The sequence below is a fragment of the Rhineura floridana genome, chromosome 1 (genome assembly GCF_030035675.1).
Source record: "Rhineura floridana isolate rRhiFlo1 chromosome 1, rRhiFlo1.hap2, whole genome shotgun sequence".
NCBI classification, from domain to species: domain Eukaryota; kingdom Metazoa; phylum Chordata; class Lepidosauria; order Squamata; family Rhineuridae; genus Rhineura; species Rhineura floridana.
In genome coordinates this window covers 145,531,505-145,557,443 of record NC_084480.1, presented here as the reverse complement: position 1 = coordinate 145,557,443, position 25,939 = coordinate 145,531,505, and the positions used below count along the sequence as shown (strand labels likewise).

At 44.9% G+C, this 25,939-nt stretch overlaps 1 protein-coding gene across 1 annotated transcript; it reads right to left on the bottom strand.

The window, feature by feature from the left end:
- Nucleotides 1-6,214: 6,214 nt before the first annotated feature.
- On the bottom strand, nt 6,215-25,079 carry NOA1 (nitric oxide associated 1). The gene is made up of 7 exons (XM_061635165.1): nt 23,757-25,079; nt 21,030-21,194; nt 17,084-17,289; nt 10,933-11,064; nt 10,259-10,375; nt 7,888-8,005; nt 6,215-7,449 (listed from the first exon to the last, which is right to left on the bottom strand). Exons 1-7 carry the CDS (start codon nt 24,946-24,948, stop codon nt 7,220-7,222), a joined length of 2,160 nt encoding a protein of 719 aa, XP_061491149.1. The 5' UTR covers nt 24,949-25,079; the 3' UTR covers nt 6,215-7,219.
- Between the last annotated feature and the right edge of the window lie 860 nt (nt 25,080-25,939).

Here is a 25,939-nt window from a genome sequence, read left to right as displayed (position 1 = left end):
TGCCTTATAAACGAGTGTGGGGTAGACCAGACTGCAGCCCTACAAATATCGGCAACAGGAGCATTAGTGGCAAAAGCAGCCGAAGTGGCAGCTGACCTGGTAGAATGAGCCATTATACTAGCTGGAACTGACAGCTTAAGAGACTCATATGCTAAAGTAATACATGCCCTTAACCAACGGGATAAGGTAGGATTGGAAACGTTATGCCCCATAGACCTTGGATGAAAGGATACAAACAGAGACTCAGTTCGTCGTATATCCTGGGTCCTAGACAGGTAGGTCTTGAGAGCCCTCCGGACATCTAACGAATGCCAAACCTTCTTGAGAGGATGGGTAGGATTCAGGCAAAAGGAAGGCAAAACAATGTCCTGGTTGCAATGGAACACTGAATCAACCTTGGGACGGAAGGAAGGATCAGTTTTCAGTACAACAGAGTCCTTATGGAAGACGCAGAGATGGCGAGCGGAAGACAATGCGCCCAACTCCGAAACTCGTCTAGCAGATGTGATTGCGATCAGGAACAAGACCTTGAAGGACAGTATACGAAGAGGCACAGTCCTGATGGGTTCAAATGGAGGGCGTTGCAAAGCCTGCAGAACCTTCGGCAAACTCCATGAGGGAAACCGATGGACAACGGCCGGAGAGCGTAGGGCGACTCCCCTCAAAAAACGTTTGATGAACGGATGTGAGGAAATATGATCTCCAGGAGAGGACACTGAGAGAATGGACGAAAGAGTGGACGCATGTCGACGTAGAGTGTTGGGTCGAAGTCCCATCATAAAGCCGCTATGGAGAAAATGGAGCACCTGATGCACATTGGCCTGGGATGGATCATGGTGGTGGGACTGACACCACTTGGAGAAAGCCACCCAGGTATGTTGATAAATACGGGTGGTAGATGGTCTTCTCGAGGCCAAAATAATGTCAATCACAGCTTCAGACAGTCCAGCTGACCTCAAATGTCCCCGTTCAAACGCCACGCTGTTAGATTGAACCAAGTAGGGTCCTGGTGCAGTACTGGACCCTGGGATAGAAGGTCTGGCCTTACTGGAAGTGTCCAAGGATCCATCATTGACATTGCCAGAAGATCTGAAAACCACGGTCGGCGTGGCCAAAATGGTGCTATCAGAACCGGCTGTGCCTTTTCGGTTTGCGCCTTCCTCAAGGTTTTGGCTAACAATGGTATGGGAGGAAAGGCGTACAGTAGACCGTCTGGCCACGGTGTTGTCAGAGCATCCACTGCTTCTGCTGTTGAGTCCAGGTATCGGGCAAAGTACCTGGGAAGCTGGCAATTGCGACTGGAGGCAAACAGGTCGACTGATAGGGCGCCGAACCGACACTGGAGACGATGGAAAATGGCTGGATGAAGTTTCCATTCTCCCGGAAAAACCTGTTGTCTGCTGAGCCAGTCTGCTGTCACATTCCAAATCCCTCTGAGGTGCTCTGCTTTCAGGGATTGTAGATGTTGTTCTGCCCAGACAAAGATGAGGGAGGCTAAGTCCTTCAGAGGACGAGACCTGGTGCCCCCCTGTCTGTTCAAATGTGATTTTACACACGTGTTGTCTGTTCGAATGAGCACATGATGCAAAGGGAACAGAGACTGAAAATGACATAGAGCTAAGTGGACAGCCTTTAGTTCCAGCCAGTTGATGCTTTGGGATTGCTCTGTGTTGGACCAAACCCCCTGAACGTACTGGGAGTTGCAGTGGGCTCCCCAACCTATGAGGCTGGCATCTGTGGTTACAACGGTTCTGCGGGGTTCTCTGAACGACGTGCCCTTGGAGAGGTGTTGAACCTTGGTCCACCAGCGGAAGGAGAGGCGCAGTGCGGGGCTCAAGCGAACTTTGCGATGGTTGGAGCTGGCAATGTCTTTTTGAAAAGGCAACAGAATCCATTGAAGGGGCCGAGTGTGGGCTCGAGCCCATGGTACAATGTGGATTGTAGATATAAACATCCCGAGCGCTCTGGCGAGAAGCATGACGTCTGCGGATGTTTGTTGCATCAGGGACCTTGCGATGCTTATGATGGCAGTGATGCGATCTGGAGCCAAGAAGACCATTGCCTGCAGGGTGTCCAACATTGCCCCTAGATGTAGTAGGCGTTGGGTTGGTTGGAGATGGCTTTTGTCGAAGTTGACAAGCCAGCCGTAGGCATGCAAAACATTGAGGGTGATCATTAAATGATGATGAGCCAGTTCCTCCGACTTGGCCCGTATTAGCAAATCATCCAAATATGGGTAGATATGAACCCCTTGGGTCCGGAGGTAAGCCACTAGGATGAGTAGCACCTTGGTAAACACTCTTGGAGCAGAGGAGAGGCCGAATGGCATCGCTCTATATTGAAAATGCTGGTGGCCAAAAGCAAACCGAAGAAACTTTCTGTGGGCTATGCAAATGGGCACATGGAGATACGCTTCCTTAAGGTCGATAGAAGCCAGGAAGTCTCCTTCATGCAGACTCTCCGTAATGGAGTGGAGTGATTCCATTTTGAACCTGCGATATGTTACAAAACGGTTGACAAACTTGAGGTCCAAGACCGCCCTCCATGATAAATCTCGTTTTGGCACAGCAAATAGGAGGGAGTACACCCCTTCCGACCTCTCAGATGTGGGAACTGGCTCTATCGCCGCTATGTCCAAGAGGTGGTGTATAGCTGTCTGCATAATGTTGTGCCTGGCTGGTGCCCTTGGGCAAGGAGACGGGTGGAATCTGTCTGATGGGGTTGCCCAGAACTCTATGGTATAACCATAACTGAAAAGGTCCCTGATCCAGGAGACCTTAGTAAGGCGCAGCCATCGACCTCCAAAATTAAGTAATCTGCCACCTATGGGGAGGGCGTTAAGACTACTTGTGTAGGCGAGGGCCTCCCTTATATGAGGACAATGAGTTGCCCCTGCGCCCTTGGTACTGACCTCTGCCCTGGAAGCGTCGGCTCCAGGAGCCCCTGAATGCGTTGGGGTCATAGGGTCTGAAGTCGCGGCCTCGTCCTCCTGGCCGTGTTCCTCGAAAGGGCTGGTTAGAACGGAAGGAAGGGAATCGCCTGAAAGGCCTGTGGTCGCTGTTCTTGACTGTGGCCAGAACCGGTTTGTGGGCGTCTTTTGGATCAACCAGCACTGCCTTTAGAGCTTCCTCGCCGAAGAGTAGAGATCCGGAGTAAGGAGCCCTGGACAGATTCAATCTGGCTGCTGAATCAGCTTGCCAGTGGCGAAGCCAGAGGGTGCGACGAGCGACTATTTGAGCCGTCATGGCTCGTGCCCCTAATTGAGTGGCATCCAAAGTGGCATCAGCCACAAAAGCTGCTGTCTTACGCAATTTCAATAGTGCTCTTCTGAGGGCGACAGGATCAGGGTTAGCATCCTCTAGGAGGTCATCCAGCCACATCATAGATGCTCTGGAGAAGATGGAGGCTGAAGCGGAGGCACGCATGGCTAGGGCAGTGGCCTCGTGATTCTTGCGGAGGGCGAAGTCTATTTGTCGCTCAGTAGTGTCTTTTAGGTGGGATTCCCCTTCCCTGGGCAAAAGCGATCGTGAAACGAGGCGAGCGATTGGTTCATCTATGCCAGGGACATCTAACTTGGTGGCAAAGTCCGGGGCTAGGGCGTAAAGTCTGTCAGCCAGGTTCTTGAATCGTCGAGCTTTGAGTGGATGGGCCCATTCTTCAGAGGCTAATTTGGTAATTAGGTCCGGCACCGGGATGTAGTGTTCAGTAGGTGCAGGGGATTTGAGGACCTTGGCCCCTTTGATAGCTGGGGCGGGCGAAGTTGAAGGCGCAGTCTGGAGACCAAGGGTATTAACTACCCTGCGTGCTAGCGGCTGATAGTCTGAGGTATGAAACAAGCGATACGATGTATCCTCCTCATGATCTGAATAGTCGCTCCAGTCGTCTCCTTCAACATGGTCAGTGAAGGTTGACTCCTCCACATACGAGGCTTCGTCTGTACATCTGCCTCTGGCTACATCAAAGGGATCTGGTGAACCGGAAGAATGAGCTTCATGGCACGCACGTTGGACCATGTTAAGTGGAGGTATGGCAGGAACTTGTGGTAGTGACTGCATTTGAGTGAAAAATGCCAGCATGGCTTGAAGTTGGGAGAGGAAATCAGGAGACAGCTGCAGACCGGATGTGGCAGATGTATGTGCCTGAGGAACTATTGGAACAGATGATTGGGGCGGTAAAACGGAGGGAGGTTCGTTAGGCGAACACGGGGGGAAGCCAACAAACTCTTCCTCGTGAGAGGCAGCAGCAGGGGAATGGAGAATATCGCTTATGTGTGCCTGTGCTGTGGTGGTGGTTGGCACAGAGCCATAACGTGGGCGCTTTGGTTTACTATGGCTGGAAAGATGTTTTGTCTTAGCCAGTGCTTTGGTATGTCTGGTCTTAGTCGTGTTAGAATGTTGTGGCTTGGCTGATTGTGGCATGCCTGGCTGATCTGGCACCATATGGGTTGATGGCGACATGCCTGGCTGTTCTGCCATCTTATATTAACTTGGGTGCAGTACACTGCCACGGAGGGGGCAGAATGTAAAGACCCGAACTGGCACAGCGTACTACCACGGAGGGGGTAGGATACACTGGCAGATGGTGAAGTGCACTGCCACAGAGGGGGCAGAATGCACTGAGGTATCAGCGTTAATGTAATATAGGCTGTTTTAGAGTGGTACACTCAGATTAGTGCTGTAGGCTGGGTTTCAGGTTTGGTTCACGACCTCAGAGGGGGCGGGACCAATATAAATCAGATTTAGTACAAATCAGCCACTAAGAGTAAGGCTCCAGCCTTGATCATACAATCCAGCCACTAGGATTAAAGCTTCAGCCTTGATAAAATAATCCAGCCCACTAGGCTTGGAGCTCCAGCCTTTATAATATAATCCAGCCACTAGGATTACAGCCACAGTAAAATTGTGTGTAAAGCAGCCCTGTGTAAGTCTGTCTGCAGCACTTATACAACACACATACGGATAGATAGCCTGCAAGGGAGGTATCCGATGGTTAATAAGGGTAACAAAAAAGGCGGGAAATTTGAATTTGAAAAATGGCACCCGGAAAAAAGAGCGGGAAAAAATGATCCAAAAATGGCGGAGGAAGAAGAAGCAATGGCGGTCGCTGGGGGAGGCGCGGGGTCGATAGCCGCACTAGCGGCTCTAAAAAACCCCAACAAGAAGATTGCCTAGAGAAGCCTGTGTCGGAAGAGGCAGCAGAAGGCAAGCCGCTGTCGCCGCCGAGTGAAGAGCTCTCCACGGCGAAGATCAAAGCTCTCTGCGGCGAAAATTAAATTCACGGAGAGAGAGGGAGAAAGAGAGCCGCAGCACCACACTCCGGTGAGGTAGTACACCGGCAGGCTGAAGATGGGTGGCGGGGGAAAAACAAAAAAAGAGAGCAGGAAGCCGCAGCCGCAAGCTCCCGCAGGGGAGAGAACCGCAGCAGAGGTCTCTCCAAGAGCTCCTCACAGCGCTGCTTGAGACCGCCCGGCCCAGGAAAAAATAGAGCCAAGAGCTCCCGATGGATGCAACAGAGCCAGGGGAGAAAGCTCAAAAGCAGCCAAAAACGAAGAGGACCGCAGCCGCGGTCTCTGTGGGAACCCTCAAATAAGCCTCAAACAAGTAAGGGAAAAAAGAAGCTTAAAGAAAAGCTCAAAATTGGCCAAAAACCTAGAGAACCGCAGCCGCGGTCTCTGTGGGGACCCTCAAACTTAAATGGGAAGTTAAACACAGACAGGGAAAGGAAGGGCTTGAAGACAAATAAACTTAGCTAAATGCTTCTTGCTACGCTATGGATCCAATCTTGTTCGTACGAAGGCAAGAATGAACTGGAGAGTGGGAGGGGCCTGACGCCCCTAGTCTTGACTTCAAAGACATTCTTGCCTTCGCATGATAGGTGGAGCTTTAACCCGTTGTGATGGCCGGACTCATAGGGAAAATATAAATTTAACTAATAAATAATAGAGGGTATAATCTTGTTTTTCTTTGAAAAACAGGGTCAATAACAGGTGGGAAAAATTCTCTAGGCATCTTATATCTGCCTAGTTGAGGACTATATACTTCCAGTCTATTTTTACTCTGTGTGTGTCTGTGTGTGTGTGAGAGAGATCCATTTACCTTGTGATGTTGGAAGCTAGTTCCAATATGCTAAAATTTATACCCATGCATAATGCTTTTAAAAGTTTAAATATTAATTTACTCTCAAAAGAAAATTCAGAATACATTATTTTTGAAGTCATCAGTTTTTAATTAGGGAGTCATTTTCAGTAAGAAAGCAAAATACAGCAGCTCAATTTTTTATTTTGACTCATCAAGAAAATAAACGCTGTGATGACAGTTTACTCTGACAGTCCTTCCTTTCACAATCTACAATATTGACAACACTGATCCACACTCAGTATTTACTGCACTAGAAATGGATGATCACCATCCAATTTGAAGGTCTCACACAAGCAAAATTGCTTTAATGTAATTAATTTAAATACAAAACAGAAACCTTCTGGTGTACTCTTTCCTGTCCTTGGATTTCTCCCCCTCTAGTCCACTCACCAGATTTCCTTCCACAGCTTCCTGGACACTCATTTACTCTGCATGACCGCCATGTTCTCTTCATTTCTACAGATGGCAGCAAGGAATGAGTTCTTGCATTACAACTGAATTGCAAGCCATAGTATTTAAATGTATTGCTTTAGCCGGATGTCTCAGTTGTCACAGACAATATTTAATGGGAAAGTATAAAGCATATAGAGTCTCAGTAGACTTTCACAGACTATAGAATTGCAGCACACATCATTTCCTCAAGACTGTCCAGAAGCTATTTCTAATTGCATGGTAATTAAATATAGCCTGTTATTCTGCAGACAAGTTTTACAATCACTGATAGGATACTCTACAAATACTCTGTATGTGGAGTTGTAACAGAGATTATCCTTCCTTTCTGGTGATTTCCTTACCTAGTTTTCCTTACCAAAACTAAGAAAATCAGTCTGAAGGACTCCAAGACAATCTGCTGAAAGAGGGCATGGGAAGTGTATACCGCAATATTGCAGACTGCAACTCAAAACAGCAGAAGATAGCAGTTTTCAATGCTGCATTACCTTTGAAACTTTGAAATCCTCAATTTATTACTTTTTTTTATGAAACCCTTTACAAAAACACAGTCTTAAAATAAAGATATGTTTTGTGCAAGCAGGGCTCTGCCATCCTTGAGAGAATTGGGAGTTTCCGTTATCTACAACTTCTTACCCTTTGGATCCCATTCTTTTTTTCTTATTTACGTTTGTGTTTAAGTTTTCCACAAGGGGAGGTGGTCTTTTAGTCTGATAAGCTGAACTTCTTTTCAGCCGATCTCCTTTGATGTGAACAATGTATGGCAACAGAGGAGGTTTACGTACTGTCAGTACTGTCCCTTCAGGGGTATAGCATCTTAGGTGTATTTTGTTGTCTAAATGAGCTGTTACTGCAACCCAACCTGTAGAGAAAAAACACTACATCATGTACTATCAAAATACAATGAAATCACAACACTGGACTTACTGTGAACTTCTGCTTGGGCAAAGCTGGCCCATCTCAAAATAGCTTCATTTTTCAGTGTTAAAATAAGACAAAAGAAATCTTTAGGAAATGCCGCCCTGGGCTCCTACTGGGAAGGGCTGGATATCAATCAAATAATAAATAAATAATAATAAATAGGAAATGCTCCCCTTTAGCATCTGTCCAAAAGTTTCCATGTTCAGTAAAATCAATAGAACTTGCTAAGAGGTTCTGAGAAACTGGGAACACTTTTCCCCAAAAAAAGGTTATTATACTTCAACTAGCTCTCTGATTAGGTTAATCATCGTGGTAAAACAAGAAGTGCCAGAACATCTATCTTCTCTACCCATCACAAGAGAACATTTGCAGAAATTACCAGCAGATGAAAACTTTATATCAGCCATGGCCTCGGCATTACCAATTCCTTCCAACATCACATCCTGAGGAACAAAGGATGGGAAATCTTTCATTCGTTCTTCACCTCCCATAGGAACCTTGTATTACAGAGACACAAGCTTTAAACAATAAGAATGAAGACAACTTGAAGATTTGTCTTCAAGACTTGAGGGTAACATGACTTGAAAAAAATGGCAGTACAATTATTTTCATAACAGTATTTATTAAGGACTACAACAGTTAGGTATTATATGTAAACACAGTCCCTGCCCACAAATTTACAATCTTGATTAGAAACTCAACCTGAGAGTTTGTGCGGAAGTAAAACTCAACAGTTTGGCAGAAACTAACTTAGCACAAGGCAGGCAGGCAGGCAAGCAACGACCACCTCAGAGCCTACACCAGCAGGACTATCCCTCCCCGCCCATGTAGGACCTTCTATTACCAACTGCCTGTGGGACAGATCCTTATAACTTGTTTCAATATTTGAATTGTGATTTTTCCCCACTGTTGTTACTTATAAGCCATCTTGATCCGTGAGAAAACTACCACAATTGAAAATGGAACTGTAAAGAGAAAACAGGATTAAACAAGGGAAACAAGAAACTGAACATAAACAGGCAAGTCAATGAAAATAATATCGCAGTACCCAGACATGAAAGAAGACTGATAATCCTGGTAGGGCCTACCACATATTAGAAGAAAAAGTGGCTTTGCAGTAGTCTAAACTATTTAAAGCAGGAGTGGGATGCCTTTTTCATCTTGAAGGACAGCCTTCTGGGGACCACATGCTAATGGTTTGCAGGTCCAGAGGCAAAGTGGGCAGCGCAATAAATCTGACTTTTCTCTCTGTACAATAGGCTACATTTGAGCCATGCAGTAGTCCGAGGTTTCTATACACCCATTTCTCCATCCAGGCAAGCAAGAGGCATTCCAGCAAGGCAAAAAGCCCTTGAGATGGGCACACAGCAGGACCAGTGAAGGGTGTGGCCTAGAGAGTGTCCTAAGGGCAGCATTTGGCCCCTGGGTCTGAGGTTCCTCACCCTTAATTTAAAGCAATGTCTTGCCTAGACAGAGTGATGGGGAGATTACCTAGACTCTGATCCTCAATGCACAAGCATTAATTTACTTCTATGCAGTTCTGCTCTAACATGCTAATTATATTTTAAACAGAAAAATAACCGATGCTTCTGAGACAGAAGGAAGTTAATCACAAGACAAAGGACTTATAAGATTCAGGGTGAACAAGAGGAAGTACTTCACAAAGCACATAGTCAGACATGCAATTTGCTACCACAGGATGTGTGGTGATTGCAACCTACTTAGGTACCTTTAAAGTGGGATAAGACAAATTCATGGAAGGTATGGTATCAATAGCTACTAATTATGATAGCTATATACTACCTCCAGAATTCAGAGGTAGTATGACTCTGAATGCCAGTCACTGGGGAACAACAGTGGCTTGTTGAGCCCTGTGAGAAACAGGATGCTGGATTACATAGGACTTTTGTCTGATCCAGCAGAGGTCTTCTTGTTATTAAGGGCTGGCAGTCTCAACATGATGTGCAACCCAGAATTTTTCAACAGAAGCCCAAAATTCATTGGACTTCCACTTACCAATGTAAAAGGCTCAGTGGCATTTCATGGACTGCATCAGTTCTATAGTACAGCAAGTAAATCTAGATTTTGACACAAAAGACCTAGATTCATATGGACCTAACGGGTGGCTTTGCCTAAATTCCATTTTCTCAGCATGACTTCTCAGATATTTCTACCCCAAATAAGACCTAGATAAGATCTAGATGGGGGTCCTTCGGTTCTCCAGATGTTGCTGAATTATCATTCCCATCATCCCTAGCCATTGGCTATATTTGCTGAGGCTGATGGGAATTATAGTTCAGCAACAGTAGTTCCCACCCCTGACCTAGATTGTAAAGTACTTTGTTAGAAATACGTATAAACTAACAGTAAAATTAAAATCTATTCTATCTCTGGCTCCCGAGGTAGCACATCTCCTTGCAAGGAGGTGACCCCTTAGTGCGGCTTTAACAGGGAGCAATCTTTTTGCGTTAGAACTCACAGAATGCTTTCTAATTCTGCTATCTGCTTTCCCGAGATTTGATAGAAGCAAAACAATGTGAAGTATTATTTCTTTCTTGCATAAAGCAGAAGACCACCAAGATAGGGAGAACTCATCTGAGACAATGCAGTCATGGTGCTAGCTAAGAGCAGGACAAAGCCTTCCTTGTACTAGGCCCAAGAGGCACAATAATGAATGCCTGTGCAATAAGACAGATCACAAGACATTAGTCCTCATAGATCCCCCAATGGTGCAGACAGTACTAGCTTACCTTCAGTAATGTTTGACCTGCATGTTTTTGATAGATGGCACCTGCTTTTTCTACTACAGTGATGTGCACAGGCAACAAATTAGAGGCCAGAACAGAAAACCAAGACGGCTGGTCTCCCTAGAGAGTGATAAGGCTGAAAATTAATTGTCTGAAATAAATTCTACTAAGTTTAAAAGATCATAAAGGAGGTTTTCCCAGGGTGAGGCTCATCCACTGCATGGCAGGTGTGCTGACCCCTGCAATTACCCCAAACGTGGGAAACTCGACTGCATAACTTGTGATTGTGATTTGTTAGGCCAGTGGGACTCCCAGAAATTGGATATCTATCCATAATAAATTTGAGGGGAGGGGGAGAGAAAAAGCATCAGAGAGAATACCAGAGGCAGAGGTTTGAACGGCCCTGAAGAAGGGAGCGGCTATATGACTTGAGGCATTTAGCTAGTAGCTCCCCATTCACCTTTGGTGGCAATGGCTGTGAAGCACAAATTATTAGTTCTGAGGGAACAGGACAGGGAATGGGAACATTCTCCTTGAGAGCTGGTACCTTGAACTCTCTGTCTGGAACACGCTTCTCCAAATTGAACTGGACACACACAGCCTATTCTACTACACTTTATAACATATACTGTATTACAAACAAGACCTTGATATCAAGCTCAGAAGAGCCCGTTTACCTGTAAATAATCTATGCGTCCCAAGGCACCTAGAAATAGTGCCATCCCAGGTTTAAGCACAAATGTCCTTGGAACAATTGCAGAAGTTGGCAAGACAAGCTTGACTTCTTTCTCATTTAGAAGACTTAAAATCTGAAACCAAAACAGAGGGCATTATATAGATGATCCAAGGCATATGTACATATTTTCATTTCTTTTTATAGCAGAATAGGTAGCCTGAGATCTTGCACAGCTATATGGCAGTTTAAAATTATTTCATATACTATTGATCAAAAAAGCAATGATAGAAATCACACTTGTCAGGCCACTGATAACAAGACAGCACTTGTCATCTAAGTGCTATCCAGATGCAGGAATGCCTAGCTAGTTAAGGCAGAATTAATGAGAAACATAATCCACAATGGCCTTAAACCAAAGAAGCCAAGTATGTGCATGCAAAGGAGTGGCAGCTCTCTCTACAGGTTTACCCCAAAGAGAGAACTTTAAAACTATTTCCTTGCTAAATACTCTATAGCTACTTCAGTATGCTCAAGAAAGCTTTGGATTTGCATTTCTTGAACAGCAGCTTTGAAGAATGTCTGGCCAGCAGTTTAAACTGGGGGAGTGTCAGGAATAAGAAAGGGGGGGAGCTAAAAAACTCGTTGGATTGTGGCTAGTATTCAAAATGGCATGGCAATTTTCATGAAGCTTAGTATCAAGTCTTCATATTTTGTTTTTCCCTCCTCTCAAACAGTTTGAGCTTGAGATGACTTTTTGTTTGTGCTGACATGGAACACATTGTGATAGAAGAATCCCATGATAACCAACACTGTATCTTAGAGTCATGGCATGGGAAAAAAATATTATGTGGAGGCCATTTTAGTGCTCTCCATATGATAAACATGTAAACAGAGTAACTACTGAGATGAACTGTACATGAGCTGAAAACAATTAACAACATATCATTTGTTTGTTAACCTGACACAACCATTCATATGAACCAGTCCTCCTCACAGGGCAGGGCAGATAGAGTAGAAACATCCCAAAACTTAAATGAGAAGGGATTTCTTTTCTGAAGGTCAATTGTGCTATGGCATTCTGCATATATTCCCACTGATGCTATGCCCTACAGAATGTTCATATTCCAAGGACCAGATCACATATGAGGAAGAAGTAAGCACTGTTGGACAGTTGATTGCCACATATTTCATGGCTCATTTTACTTCATTAGCTTGAGTAAATTTTGCAGCAGGAGACTACCACAAACAGTATATTCTGCAAATATTCCATCTCTTCTGCCAACCTGACACAACCATTTATATGAACATGGCCCTGCTCACAGGACAGACCAGATAGAGTAGAAACAGCCCAAAACTTAAATGAGAGGCCATTTCTTTTTTGAAGGACCCAGAGCATGATGCAACAGCATGCCATTGCTGTTGTGCTCAACACACATTCCAAACTTAATCATACAGTACCACAGGCAAAGTTATTGGAAACTGAAACAAAATCGATCCATTCTGCTGTCAATCAACTCCTGGGCCTCTCTAAAGGCTTCAAGCATCAATTCAGCATAATTAAAGGCTACTCACTGCAAACTAATTCAAAGACAACCATTTATTTCACAGCGAGCATTGAGGAATAATTAATTAGTCATTACCAGATCCATCAGAGATGTGGGAAGGTTTTGCTAAATTCTGTGAGATTCTTCTTCAGTTACCCAGCTTTGAACCAAGCAGATGCTCTGTACTAACGAGCAGTTTATTAACTTGTCTTAATTAAAAAATCTACTCTTATTTTGGACCCTCCCCCATTTTCTTGTATTATTTCGCTTTCCAAAATGACTTGTGTTTCAGCATTTTTGGGCTGTGTATGCAGGAACACACATACACAAAGTTATTAATAAAGCATTACTGTCCAGAGCTGCCTTGACTTTCTTCCAGTTCTGGGTCTCTTTCATCTGCTTTCTTTTCTTTTTTTTAGGAGTACAAATTATAGGATTAAATTTAAAATGGTTTCAGTTATATCCACCCGATACCAGAGTACATATTTATACTATTTTAAAAAATAACAAAATGCCTTAATACTATTAAAATTTCTCAACTATTCTATACTCCAAGGCTCTAGGCCAGCCTTTCCCAACCAGTGTGCCTCCAGATGTTGTTGGACCACAACTCCCATCTTCCTGACCATTGGCAAAGCTGGTTGAGGCTGATGGGAGTTGTGGTCCAACAACATCTGGAGGCACACTGGTTGGGAAAGGCTGCTCTAGGCAGTTAAGAAACAAGAAATTGAAAATGGATAAAACTTCACAGATGAAATACTGAGGGTTGTATCCAATCAAGTCATTCTGTTTGTGCACGGACTTCCACTTGCACAATACTTGTCCTCCTGTCCTGTACTCTCCCTGTCTGTTCTGGGTTTCCCCCAACATGTGGGGAGAAGAGAGGGAGGGCAAGTTTTGTTGCGGAAGCCTTTGCACCAATGAAATTACTTCATTGGATACAACCCTGACAGTGTGCGATGGCCGGTTCTGTGATTTATTTATTGATAGCTACTTTGAATTTCTGAAAGACAAGTGGCATATAAAATTTTTAAATGAATTAGAGAATTAAAGAGGAAAAGATAAGCAACTGTACACTGCAAAAATGTTTGGGTTTACAACTCAAATGTCCTTTCAAGTGAGCTCAAACACTGAAATAATTCAGAGTCCTTCCATTTGTCAAAGAGTCTTTGATCTAGCACTAACAGAAGAGGAGGGTGTGTGACTTCTGCCAGCTCACCCTTTGCCCTGCAGCCCTCTGCATTGCCTGCCATGCTGTTCTGGAAGGTCACCAACTTTCTGGAGCACATTTTCAGGTGGCAGAGGCAGCTGAACAATGGGAAATACATGAAAATCACCTCGTTCCCTCCCTCACCTTTCTGTTCGTAGAGGTGCCTGCTACATCAAAAGCTGTTCTACTAACAGAGGGGCACAGTTAGATTTCAACCTTAATTTTGAAATTAAGAAATCTGCATAAGAAATCTGCACTGCCATTCAACAATTTTATTTTTTGTTTGTAGAGGGGCTTTTATGTTTTGAGAAAGATGTAATGTTATAGAAAAATGTGGAACTATTATCCAGTCTGTGACCCAATTAATGGAATTTGCAACATAATAAAAGTTCAGATTTGGAAGCGATAGCCTGGCCATCTTTTTTAAATCATTTTCCCCCCTTCAATTCTTGGTCTTATTGCTCCAGATAGATTTTGATATGATTAGCTGCCATTTATTAATCTGTTCTGTTGCCATATTAACTGATAAATATATAAATGGTAAACTAGTTTCTCTAGTTAGAGATTGCACAGATATTGTGGTGGTTAAATCTATATTGTCAGCATAGTTTGATTTTCTCCATATTTCTCCCTTACTTTCCTATTTTCTCTTATTTTAATTGCTTATGGTTCTAGTGTTAGAACAAATAAAAGTGTAGATAAGGAACAACCCTGTTTCAAGCTTTCTGTTAAATTAATAGAAAGTGATGTAATTTCATGTGTTTTAATTCTCACATTAGGATTTAAATAAAATAGCTTGAACCTATTTCCTAAAAGGTATTCCAAAGTTTTTCCCCTAAAAAAGGTTTTGTTTTTTAAAAAAGCCATTCAATATTGTCAACAACCGCCCCCCTCTTCCAGTTAGGCACAGAAGTCTGCACTGCCATTCATAAATTACACCCCACTGAGGGTGAATCAGAATAGCTTTGTTGTGAAGCCTGCATTGTCAGATGTTTACATCTGAAATAGGACATTACTGACTGAGAGAAAAATGACCATCTGCACATATTCTGAAAATTGTTTTAGAGCCAGTCAATCATGATATCTAATCATCATCAAAATATCATTACTTAAAAAGTTGTACTGTAAGATGAATAACAAGCAAGAGAAAGCTTAGAATATTATACAGCCATAGCCTGCAGGGATTTTTCACATTCTGTAATGTTAAATTGAAAATACCCTTCATGCCATTCTGATGCTTCCCATAAACTCATTTCAAAACAAAACCTTACAAAACGTATAGTCCTGAACTCAGAAGCGCTTGCTTAACAACCCTCTCAATTTTCATGGTGATACACAAAATAGTCAGAGAGAATAGACAGTTCAAAGTGTAAAAAGAGAGAAAAATCTCCAGAGCCCTTTTGGACTTTTTTCTCTCAGAGTTCTCATAATCTGTTGAAATTCATTAAAAATCAGCCATGTTCACAGAGTGCCTGTAATCCTAATACTGACCTTGCCCCATACTCTGACCTTCATCTTCTGCAGTTTAAATGTTTAAAAAATGCCTGGCTGATCTCCTCCCCTCCCCTCCCCCAGGTCAGTGTTGGACTACGACCTGGGAGACCAGGGTTTGAATTCCCACACAGCCATGAAGCTCCCTGGGTGACCTTGGGACAGTCACTGCCTCTCAGCCTCAGAGGAAGGCAATGGTAAAACTACCTCTGAATACTGTTACCATGAAAACCCTATTCATAGGGTCAACATAAGTCGGGACTGACTTGAAGGCATTTCCATTTTCCATTTTCAAACATGATTGCACAGAAATAAATCCCATTGAACTCAAAAACTATGCAAACGATCAAACCCACCCTCCCTTCTTCTTCCTCCTAACCCCCCTCTTGCCCCTTCCCTCCCCCTTCCTTTGCCCCTCCCTACCCATCCCCATCCCTTTCCAATCCCCTCCTTCCCTTTCCCCCTCCTCCCGCTCCCCTTCCTCATCGCCATGGTATTTTACCTATCTTAAGCATGATTGCAGGGAAGTAAATGCCATTGAACTCTATAAGCATGAAAATGATCAAACCTGCCCTCCCCTCCCTTTGTCCCCCTCCAATAAGTTCCTTCCCCCCCCCTCCTCCCCCATGGCCAGTTTTTCCTATCCTAACCATCATTGCATAGGAGTAAATCCCATTGAACTCAATAAGCATGCAAATGATCAGACCTGCTTTTCCAATCTCCTCTTCCTTCCTCCTCCCCTCTTCCTTCTTTCTCCTCCCCTGCCCACTCCAGCCCTCCCCCTCGGTCACTTTTACCTATCCTAAGCATGGTTGCACGGGAGTAAATCGCACTGAATTCAATAAACATGCAAATGATCAAACCTGTCCTCCTCCCCCCTGCTCCCATCCCAATCCTCTCCTCTGCATTTCCTCCCCTCCCTCCTCCTCCCCCCCCATCCCGTGGTCAGTTTCACCTATCCTAAGCATGATTGCAGGGGAATAAATCCCACTGAACTCAATAAGCATGCAAATGATCGATCCACTCTCAGCAAACTTGCACAGGATCCCATTTCTAACCTCCCAGATTAAAAAGCAGGGAAATTCACTAACAGGCAAAAAATCTTGCGGTTTAAGAATGTACCTATAGCCAAGAGATATTTCTATCAAACTTTAAAAAGCAGGGAAATTGGGCAGCTATAGTGAACCAGGGGAGCAGGAGACCTGACCTCCTCTCTGAGATATTGGACTGCCCTACAAATTGGTCAAAATGCAAACACAATTTGGGTTGGTCTTTCACAGTCCAATCCACTTCCTGTGTAGCTTCGAAGAATTTGGTAACATATGGTGAGCGGTGGCATTGATAATCCTGGACAAGTTCAATGTCCTCATTGTCATCTTTAAAGTTACATAAATCTTCTGTTGTCATTACTTTAGTCTTTTTTGACGTTCAGCTATAGTCCTGCTTTTCTGCTTTCCTCTTTAACTTTCATCAGCATTCGCTTCAAATCATTACTGGTTTCTGCTAGTAGTATGGTATCGTCTGCATATCTTAAATTATTGATATTTCACCCTCCTATTTTCACACCTTCATCTTGGTCAGGGTTCTGAAAATGCTAGTCCAAGAGCCTGCACAAGAGTTCACACAATACAATACTGAGGGTCTACAGTTGTACTCTAGATTATATAACCTCCGGCACAAGCTTTTATGCAATAGGGTCATTGTTTGGTTTGGTTTCACTTTTCTTACACAATGTTCTAGTGCAAGGTGTTAATACAGCCCTTCCATGAATGAAGGACATCTTTGGATCCAAGCCAATGCCTGGCACAAAAACGACCACCTCCTCAGGTCACAGGTGGTCATTCAGGTACTTTCCCTCTTCTCTGTCCTATACATCAGACTTCTTAAAAGTAGAAGAGTTTACTTACACAGCCATCTTTAACAATCCCTGGAGTGTCATAAAACCAGCGAGCATCTTTCACTTCATTGTATGGGAGTTCAATTTTCTTAGTAGTAGCTACACGATTAACATAAGGTTCCTCCTCCATGCTAAAAGACAATGCTTCAGCATCAAACTCAATTTCACAATTTTTTTTCAGCTTTTGAGGTGCTTGAAATGTTCTTCCAATTCTTCCTACATCAAAAGAAAAAATAAATTATGTTTGTTTTCTTCAATTAGTAATTTTGTCCCTTACACACATCTCACCTCGGTGTGAGACGGGGGGAATAAATGTGCCATGTGCGAAAGTTATTGTGTGGGTCTGACTGTTCCCAATTCTCTCAGAGGCCTGCTGGGATAACTGGTTCAGGTATGTTTTGTTGGTGGGTTCTTGTTGTGTCCATAACGTGTTTAAGAGGACTCTTTATAAAGAAAAACATGGGTGATGCCACCTCAATTTCAGTGATCATGGGTAGAGGGAGGTTTGGCCTTGAGGAGGTGGTGAACTATCATAGAAGATGAGGGCAAGGCTATCTACGCCTTGTTCCTCTCTCCCACTCCTCTCATGGATGGGTTCCTCGTTGCTCATCTGTTGTGCCCACTGTCCTATGAGTGCTGTTGTTTAACACCAGATCGGTATACAATAAGACCACACTCATCCATGATCTGGTCATGGATGAAGGTGCCAATTTGGTGTGCATTACTAAGACCTGGGTGAGCAAGCTGGAAGGAGTTGATCTGACCTAGCTTTGCCCATCTAGATACTTGGGGCAACACCAGCACAGGCGGGGGGGGGGGGGGGGAAGGAGTTGCTGTGGTCTACACAACTTCCATCTCTGTCACCAAGAAACCATTCTGTCTTAGAGCTGGCTGTGAGGGTCTGCACATGGTGTCAGGCCAAGGAGACAGTAAACTAGGGTTGCTGGTGGTGTACCGTCCACCCTGCTGCCCAGCAGCTTCTCTGACCGAGCTGACAGCATCTGTCTCAACTGTGGCATTGGAGGAACTCAAAATGATAGCGAGGGTGGCGAAGAAGGCCCACTTCTCTGCCACCATCGCATCTCCAAATAGCCGTCCAGTGGAGCTTTTCCATATTGTCAGAGATCTGCTGACATCAACTCCAGGAAATAGAGTTTTAGACTCTTGGGAGGCCCACTGTGAATTGTTTGCAAGGCACTTTGATGGTAAAGTTGCTCGCCTCCATAGCAATCTTGATGCTCATCCACATCTACTGTAGTCCCCAATGAGGTGTCCAGTGCAACGTCTACTGCAACCTCTTGGGATTGGTTTCAGTTGATGCGACCTGATGACGTGGACAAGGTGCTTGCAATGATGTGGCCAGCAATGTGTCCTCTTGACTCTTGCCCTTCTTGGCTTATTAAAGCTTGCCAAGGGGACTTGGCTGAGTGAATCCAGGGAGTGGTCAATGCGTCGTTGCAGGAGGGAGTGGTTCCAGCCACCCAGGGAGTGGTTCCAGCTACCCTGAAAGTGGCGGTGATCCGACCACTCCTGAAAAAGCCCACCCTGGACCTACTGGTTTGTGACAACTACCGCCTGGTTGCAAATACCCCCTTTTTAGGGAAGGTGATTGAGAAGGTTATGGAGCAGCAATTGCGAATACTCTTGTATGAAACAGATTACCGTGACCCATTCCAGTCTGGGTTCAGGCCCGGCTATGGGACTGAATCAGCCTTGGTCGCCCTGATGGATGACCTTTATCGGGAGAAGGATGGGGGAGTGCGACCCTGTTGTTCTTGCTTGATCTCTTGGTGGCTTTTGATACTATTAGCCATGGTATCTTTCTGAGCTGACTTTGCGAGCTGGGTATTGGAAGGCACTGTTTTACAGCGGTTCCCATCCTATCTCCAGGGTCATTTTCAGAGAATAGCATTGGATGATTGTCTTTCAGCCCCTGGCAGTTGTGCTGTGGGGTGCTGCAGGGTACCATCTTGTCCCTCATGTTGTTTAACATGTATATGAAGCCCTTAGGAGCAGTCATCTGGAGATTTGGGGCGAGGTATCAGCAGTATGCTGATGATACCCAGCTCTATTTCTCTGTAACATCTGAACTGGGAGAGGCCGTGCAAGCCCTGAGCCGCTGCCTGGACTCGGTGGTGGGATGGATGAGGGCCAATAAACTGAGTCTAAATCCTAGGAAAATGGAGGAGCTGTGGGTTGGTGGTTCCTGAGTTTGGATAATTGGTCAGTTGCCTGCTTTGCATGGGGTCATACTTCCTCTGAAAGAGAAGGTCTGTAGTCTGGGGGTGCTCCTGGATCCATCTTTGTCACTAGAGGCCCAGGTGACCTCCGTGGCTAGGAGTGCCTTTTACCAGCTTTGGCTGGTAAGACAGCTGTTTCTGTACCAGGATAGCCTGATCACTGTTGTCCATGTACTGGTAACCTCCAGGCTGGATTACTGTAATGTCCTGTATGTGGGGCTGCCCTTGAGGTAGGTCTGGAAGCTGCAGCTGGTGCAAAATGCAGCAGCGAGACTGTTTACTGGGGCAGGGTATCATCAATATGTTATCCCGTTGCTGAAAGAATTGCACTGGCTACCTATTAGCTACTGGGCTAAGTTCAAGGTGCTGGCTTTGGTGTACAAAGCCCTATACAGTTTGGGACCAGGATACCTGAGAGACCGTCTTATCCCTTATATACCCAGTCAATCACTGTTCTCTGCAAGTGAGGGCCTCCTGCAGATGCATACCGTGATTCTATGTGGATTTTTAACCTGCATGGGAATTTGCTGGTGTTTGGCTGGTGGATGACCTGTTCTCCCAGAACTGGGGAGGAGGGATTGCTAGGGAAGTGGAGGAGTTTGCTTTACAGCCGATTTCTTTATTGTATCCTCTTTTAAAGTGTAAATTCTATTGCTTATTTAACTAAATTTCTCCTCCACTATGTTCAGTGGGACTTACTCCCAGGTAAGCATGTATAGAATGAAAATCTTAATCCTAGAACTCCACAAAGGAAATTGTACGAATTAATACAGGTATAGTATTAAACAAAAAAGTCTTAAGGGGGATATCCAATATTAGCCATACTTGGAGCAGATCCATTAAAAAATGGACTTCGTAATGGCCAGCTTCAAATCCATTGATTTTGGACAGTATAACTCACTGTTGACAGCATTCTACCCTCCCCTCCTGCAGGGTTTTGTGGAGCACCAGAACCACCACTGCATCTGCAGACCTACCACACATGGCAACTGCAATGGAAGATGGGGGGAGGATGATAACTGGGCCCAATTTGAGTCAGATGCTTGCATGCGACAGCACTAACAATGGAATCCAATGGATCCCGTGCCAGCTCAGCCCCTCCCTGCTTCTGGAACACCCCATTTCAGGCCCTTCCACTGGCAGTATCACACTTCCATCTGCCTGCATGTTTGGCAGGTGGAAGGGGATGCTCTGCACCAATGGAAAGCTGGCTTAGCTAGAAGAGCTGGGCAGAGGGGCATCTCCACACGCTCCCCAGCCCAGCATAAGGGGGTTTGGATTGCTCTGCCTGTGTTTTATCCCTCACTGGCACACAACAACAATACAGGTCAGTGCTGCATACAAAGAACGGGCACACAGACCATTTGGGAATTTTACTTATGTCACAGTAGTAGTAAAACTCTTACGTTGGCTTGGATATGTTAGGAATTTCTACCAACACCAGTAAATGAAATTCGTATACTGTACAAAATGCTGCAGATATTTTTGATGGTGCTCTATTTGGATATCATTGTAACTGACACTAGCCACAAACACCAGAATATTCACAGAAATCCTCCCTGGAAAATCCTATCTGGTGATCTATAAGAACTTTTGATTGAATGTGTGTATCATGGGACAATAGTAGATTCCAATACTGAAATTTCTAACTATGAATTTATAAAATATAGAGTAGTCAAACATTTATGTGCTACACAGTTCTTAGACAGTACTCGCCTATTAAGTACCCTTGCTTTTTGAGGGTACAAAGCTGTTTTTGTTCATCAGCACTGAGGTCTTCTTCCATTTTCTCTGCATCTTCCTTTAGTCTTGATTCCCTCCGGAATATTCTGTAAGGCGTAGGATTAATAATTGGAAATTTCAGGAGATTCAGAGTAGTTCCTAGAAAAACAACAATTAAGATTCTAGGCAAGTATCAGCAACATAGACATGCCTCCCAAACTATTATGAGGCATCCAAAACCATCCCAAGAATCTTTAGTCCAGAAAGCTGTTATATACCGTAACAGATTGGTGATGTGTTGAAAAACTCAGAAAATAGATGGCCATAACTTGTTCCAATATATCTGACAAGCCATCTCCTCTAGAACTCATATAACTGTCAAAAGGTTAAATCATAACGCAAGAGGTTCTCAGGTCAAACATCAGCTCAGTACATGCCCTTATGAAGAGACTGTAAGTCAATGTATCTGACTCATTTCCAACTTGCAGTTAAAATATAACATTGGTTTATTATTACTATTCAACAACATTCCTATACTGCATTCCTATACTCCTGGCCTGTGAATTAATCCGCGACCACCAGGAGGTACAATTTGGCCCAGAAGGCCATTTTTCCCAAACGATGCCCACCTATCCATCAGCTGACATTACTGATGGTGCCCACTGATAGAAAGAAGGATGGGTTTAATCCTAATTTGCTGTGTGATCCTGCTCCCAGCAAGGAAACAAGGTGGCACAGCCAAGGCAGCAGGATTTAATCCCCATTTACAAGCAGGGATTAAAACCATGGGGAAAAGCGTCCTTTGAAGCAAGGGATTTTTAACAGGTGGCCACCCTTGCCCACCTGCCAATCATGTCACGTAATGATTTCATATGACTGGCAGGTAGTTGAGGTAGACCTGACAAGGATCTGGCCTGTGAAGCCAGAAAGGTTCCCCACCCTTGGTATACTCCTCTAACATCAATCTTGTGGCAGTGTACAATATTAAAATCAAAACATTAAAATACTGGAAAAAATGCAACTGAAAAACTATGACAGAATTAAAAGTATAATATACTGAGATCAAGCACCACCAAAGGCCACATGTGTTTTTAAAAGATGCCTAAACTTCAAGGATGCGGGCATTTACCTAAGCTCAGAGGGAAGGTGGTTCTACAGTACAGCTGGAGATCAAGTGGGCCACATCAACTGATTGTAATAATTATGTAGGGTGACAAGGAGAAAGGCCCCGGCCCTTTCAGATATCCTGGTGCTAAGCTGTTTAGGGCTGTATAGGTCAAAGTCTTAAGCCTGTCCTGGCAGCTTACTGGCAGCTAGTGCAACTTCTTTAAGAGTGGTAAAATATGTGACTTACCTTCCACTGGTGAGACTCGGACATAATGAAAAACCATGCAATATTCATTAATGCACCATGCAACAAGCTTTGGCAGTTAACAAACCATTACATCTGAATCTGGCCAATATTAGTTAAACTAAAAATAATTTAAGAACTGAAAGAAAGAGTATTAAAGTGTCCGCTCATTCTGATTAATGGCTAATTTGCACATGTTTAGGAATGAATTAGATGAATTAACCAATGCATTTGTAGAAAGAAAGTAATTCTAGTGTGACCATTAGTATACTGAGTGAAGTTGTAGGCCTAGAAAATTCAGAATACACTCCATACAAAAGACATTTTAAATCTAATTGATACTGCCAGAGTACTTAAAAGAGTTATGTCTTAAGCAGGGATGGGGAAGTGCATCTGGTTGGAGGGCTGGATCCAGAACTGGCCACCTTCCATGGTCATTCTGACAGGTGGGTGGGGCTGCCACCTGTCAACCACCTGATGACAGCTCATGGATAGTAAGAGGACTGCTTAATCATGAGTTCTGGTTTGGATGACACGCTATGTCAAATCTTGATTTAGGTTAGCATGTGCACCAGCAAAAAGGATTGGGGAGAAGCAATGTGACTGCAAACTCATACAGGTTTGCTAAGCCAAAGTTTGGCTTAGTATATTGAGCAAACACAGCTTCTGAAGTGCTATATAAAAGTGTTAAATATTATTTAATTTGCTCATGTCAGATCCCCAAATCCCACGTGCCCAGAGCTTTAGCTTCCATTAGTCTTCGTCCACATGATAGCTGGCTAACATGTGACCAGTTTACTCTTCTAGAACTGTGTTTGTTATTTTTGCTATAAATTAAGAGCATTTAATTTGGCACTTTAACAACAAATAAACCCTAAAAAGTTTAGCACGGTATGAGTTTTTTTTACTTACTTTTCCTTTTTTTACTTTTAGCTTACTGCAGTTAACAACCATTACTATGTTGGCTTTTAAGGTGCCATGTGACCATGTTGACAGGCATAACTGGCATGGCCAGCTCCCACCCTTATGTATGGATGTTTGGAACAAGTACTGGTCTTTCTGGATCATTTCCAATATTTCTAGAAGACCATTACAGCACTCAACCATAAATACCCAGAAGCTCCACTTGGGGGCTTCCCAATGTAATGTAAATGTAGTACTGCCTTCAAGTCAATTCCGACTTATGGCGACCCTATGAATAGGGCTTTCATGAGGCTGAGAGGCAGTGACTGGCCCAAGGTCACCCAGTGAGCTTCATGGCTCTGTGGGGATTCAAACCCTGGTCTCCCAGGACATAGTCCAACACCTTAACCAAGCACAGCCTAAAAAAGTCAAAGTGCAATTAGCAAATTTGCCCAGTTTCCTCTGACCTGGCCAAGGTGAGATTGTTGCCCTATTGATCACGTCTGAGGCTCTAGACTTGCAGTAGTCTGAATGCAGGAGGGTATTGAAGAGAGTAGATTTTCCTGTGTTGGTGGCTCCCACGAGGTACACATCCCCGTTGAATTTCCAGGAGCGCTGTAACTTGGAGATCAGCTCTTCTACTCCGTAACCCGTTTTGGCACTGATGAGGTGTACATCAATCACAGGCTTATTCTGGGCCCCACTAGGCTGCCTCAAATCCATGAGGCCAGCACTAGCGCAGGTCTCCAGCAGGCGTTCTCGGAGGCGCTTCAGGTAGCTGGGCGAGTCTCTAGGCAGCAGGTCCACCTTGTTACCCAGTACAAATATGTGGGCCTGGCTCCCCACCAGCTCGGGTAAGTCGGGCAGGACCGACTCCGGCAAGTCCAGCAAATCCACCATGCAGAGCACCAGGGGTGGGCGGCCATGACGAGGAGGGCTGCGCAAGGCTGCGCTCACCACGTTGCGGTATTCCTCCCGGGACATTTGCACCTGCAGGGCCTTTTGATGATGCACCATGAGCCAGCAACGCTGGCACATGGTGCCCTCCAGCGCCTTCTGCTGAGGAGTTGCCTCCTTCAGACCTTCTTTGGCCTCCACAACTCTCTCCTTCTTCGTCTCCTCCTCCTCCAGCAGTTCTTTAGATCCCACCAGGCCCACGTATTTCTCACTGGGCAAGTAGCCGGGCACAACAGGATCCCGGCACTGCAGCTCCGCGCCGCAGCCCGAACAGTTCACTCCGCTCGGGGGCACCGAAGGGTCCGGCCGCCCCCAGACCCTGTGGCCCTCCCGGGGTGGTTTTGCGCGTCGTTCTTGAGGCTGCTGCTGCTGCCGCCGCCGCGGGTCGCTCCCAGCCAGTTCCGGCTCAGACTTCCCCTCAGCCCCTCGCTGTTGATGGTTTTCCTCCTTTGGCACCAGCAGCAACTCCTCAGGGAGGTACTCGGGGAAGACAAACTCTTCCTCCTCCTCCGGCGGCTCATGTGGCGCTTTCACCGCCGCTCCCCAGCGCCTGACGGGTTCCCCCCTGCTCGGGTAAGTGGGGGAGAGTCCGGCGGCTGCGGTGTGCCACGGCAGCGGTCCACTACCCCAAGCAGTCCCTGAAAAGGGCCGACGCCAAAGTCGAGGTAAAGCCAGCAGTAAAGTTCGCCCGCAGCCGTTCATCGTCTCCAACGGACGCGTAGAGTAGAAAGGCAAACGGCGCGCGACTGGGGGAGAGAAAGCAACACCGACCAGAGCGGACCAGAACTCACGGTCCTCCAGGCATCGCGCCCCCTTTCGGAGAAAGTCTAGCACTGCAAATCGGGTGCGCAAAGGTCTTCTAGCCCAATGCTAAACCCTCCTAAATTCAATTCGGTTAACTACTCTTTAAGACGTAGATGACTGCATAAGATGCCTTTAACGGAGATTGGTAAAGAGGGTTGGTATTAATAAACATACCGTTGTAAGAAATTACTAGACGGACAGATCCTTTCTTCGCAGACTCAAATTCCACGTTACTTTTGAGGCCATAACTAAAATCTCTCTAGGTCCAGTGGGAAAATGATCAGAGGAAACAAACAATTTTATGGTTGCAGTGATTTGACAACATCATTTCCCCCTCCCCCCAAAAAACAAGTAAACGGAAAGGCTTCTCACACAAGGAAAGGAGAAATGAACTGTCCTATATTATTCCCATACTGCATAAATTATGAGAGATTATGCCTCTATAGTAAGGGAGGGGGAAGAGAGAGAGAGACAGCTGAGATTGAGAGTGAGCACAACCCTGCAAAGTAACCCGGTTTTATTGCGGGCTGGGGAAGAGCTGAGGCTGTAATTTATGGCAACACTGTAAATGCAGTTTAGCTTGTTGTTAACATTCACGTATTACAAACGGGGCGGGCGGAAAGACAATGGTTTACATACAAACCCTGCAATATATAGTCTGTTGTATCTCCCTACTGAAGATTAAGGTGGTAGCTGCCACACACACCCATTTTAGGTTCTCCAGAATTTAGTTGGGGCGGAGAGTGGCTTGATCAGCTGCCGTCCACTCGATTTTTGTGAATGAAAACAACGTTGCAGATACAGGTCCCCAGTGCAGTATTACTTAGTAAGTACTGTACAGACATTATCATTCAGATGCAATAGAGCAATTACATAGGGTATGCTGCTT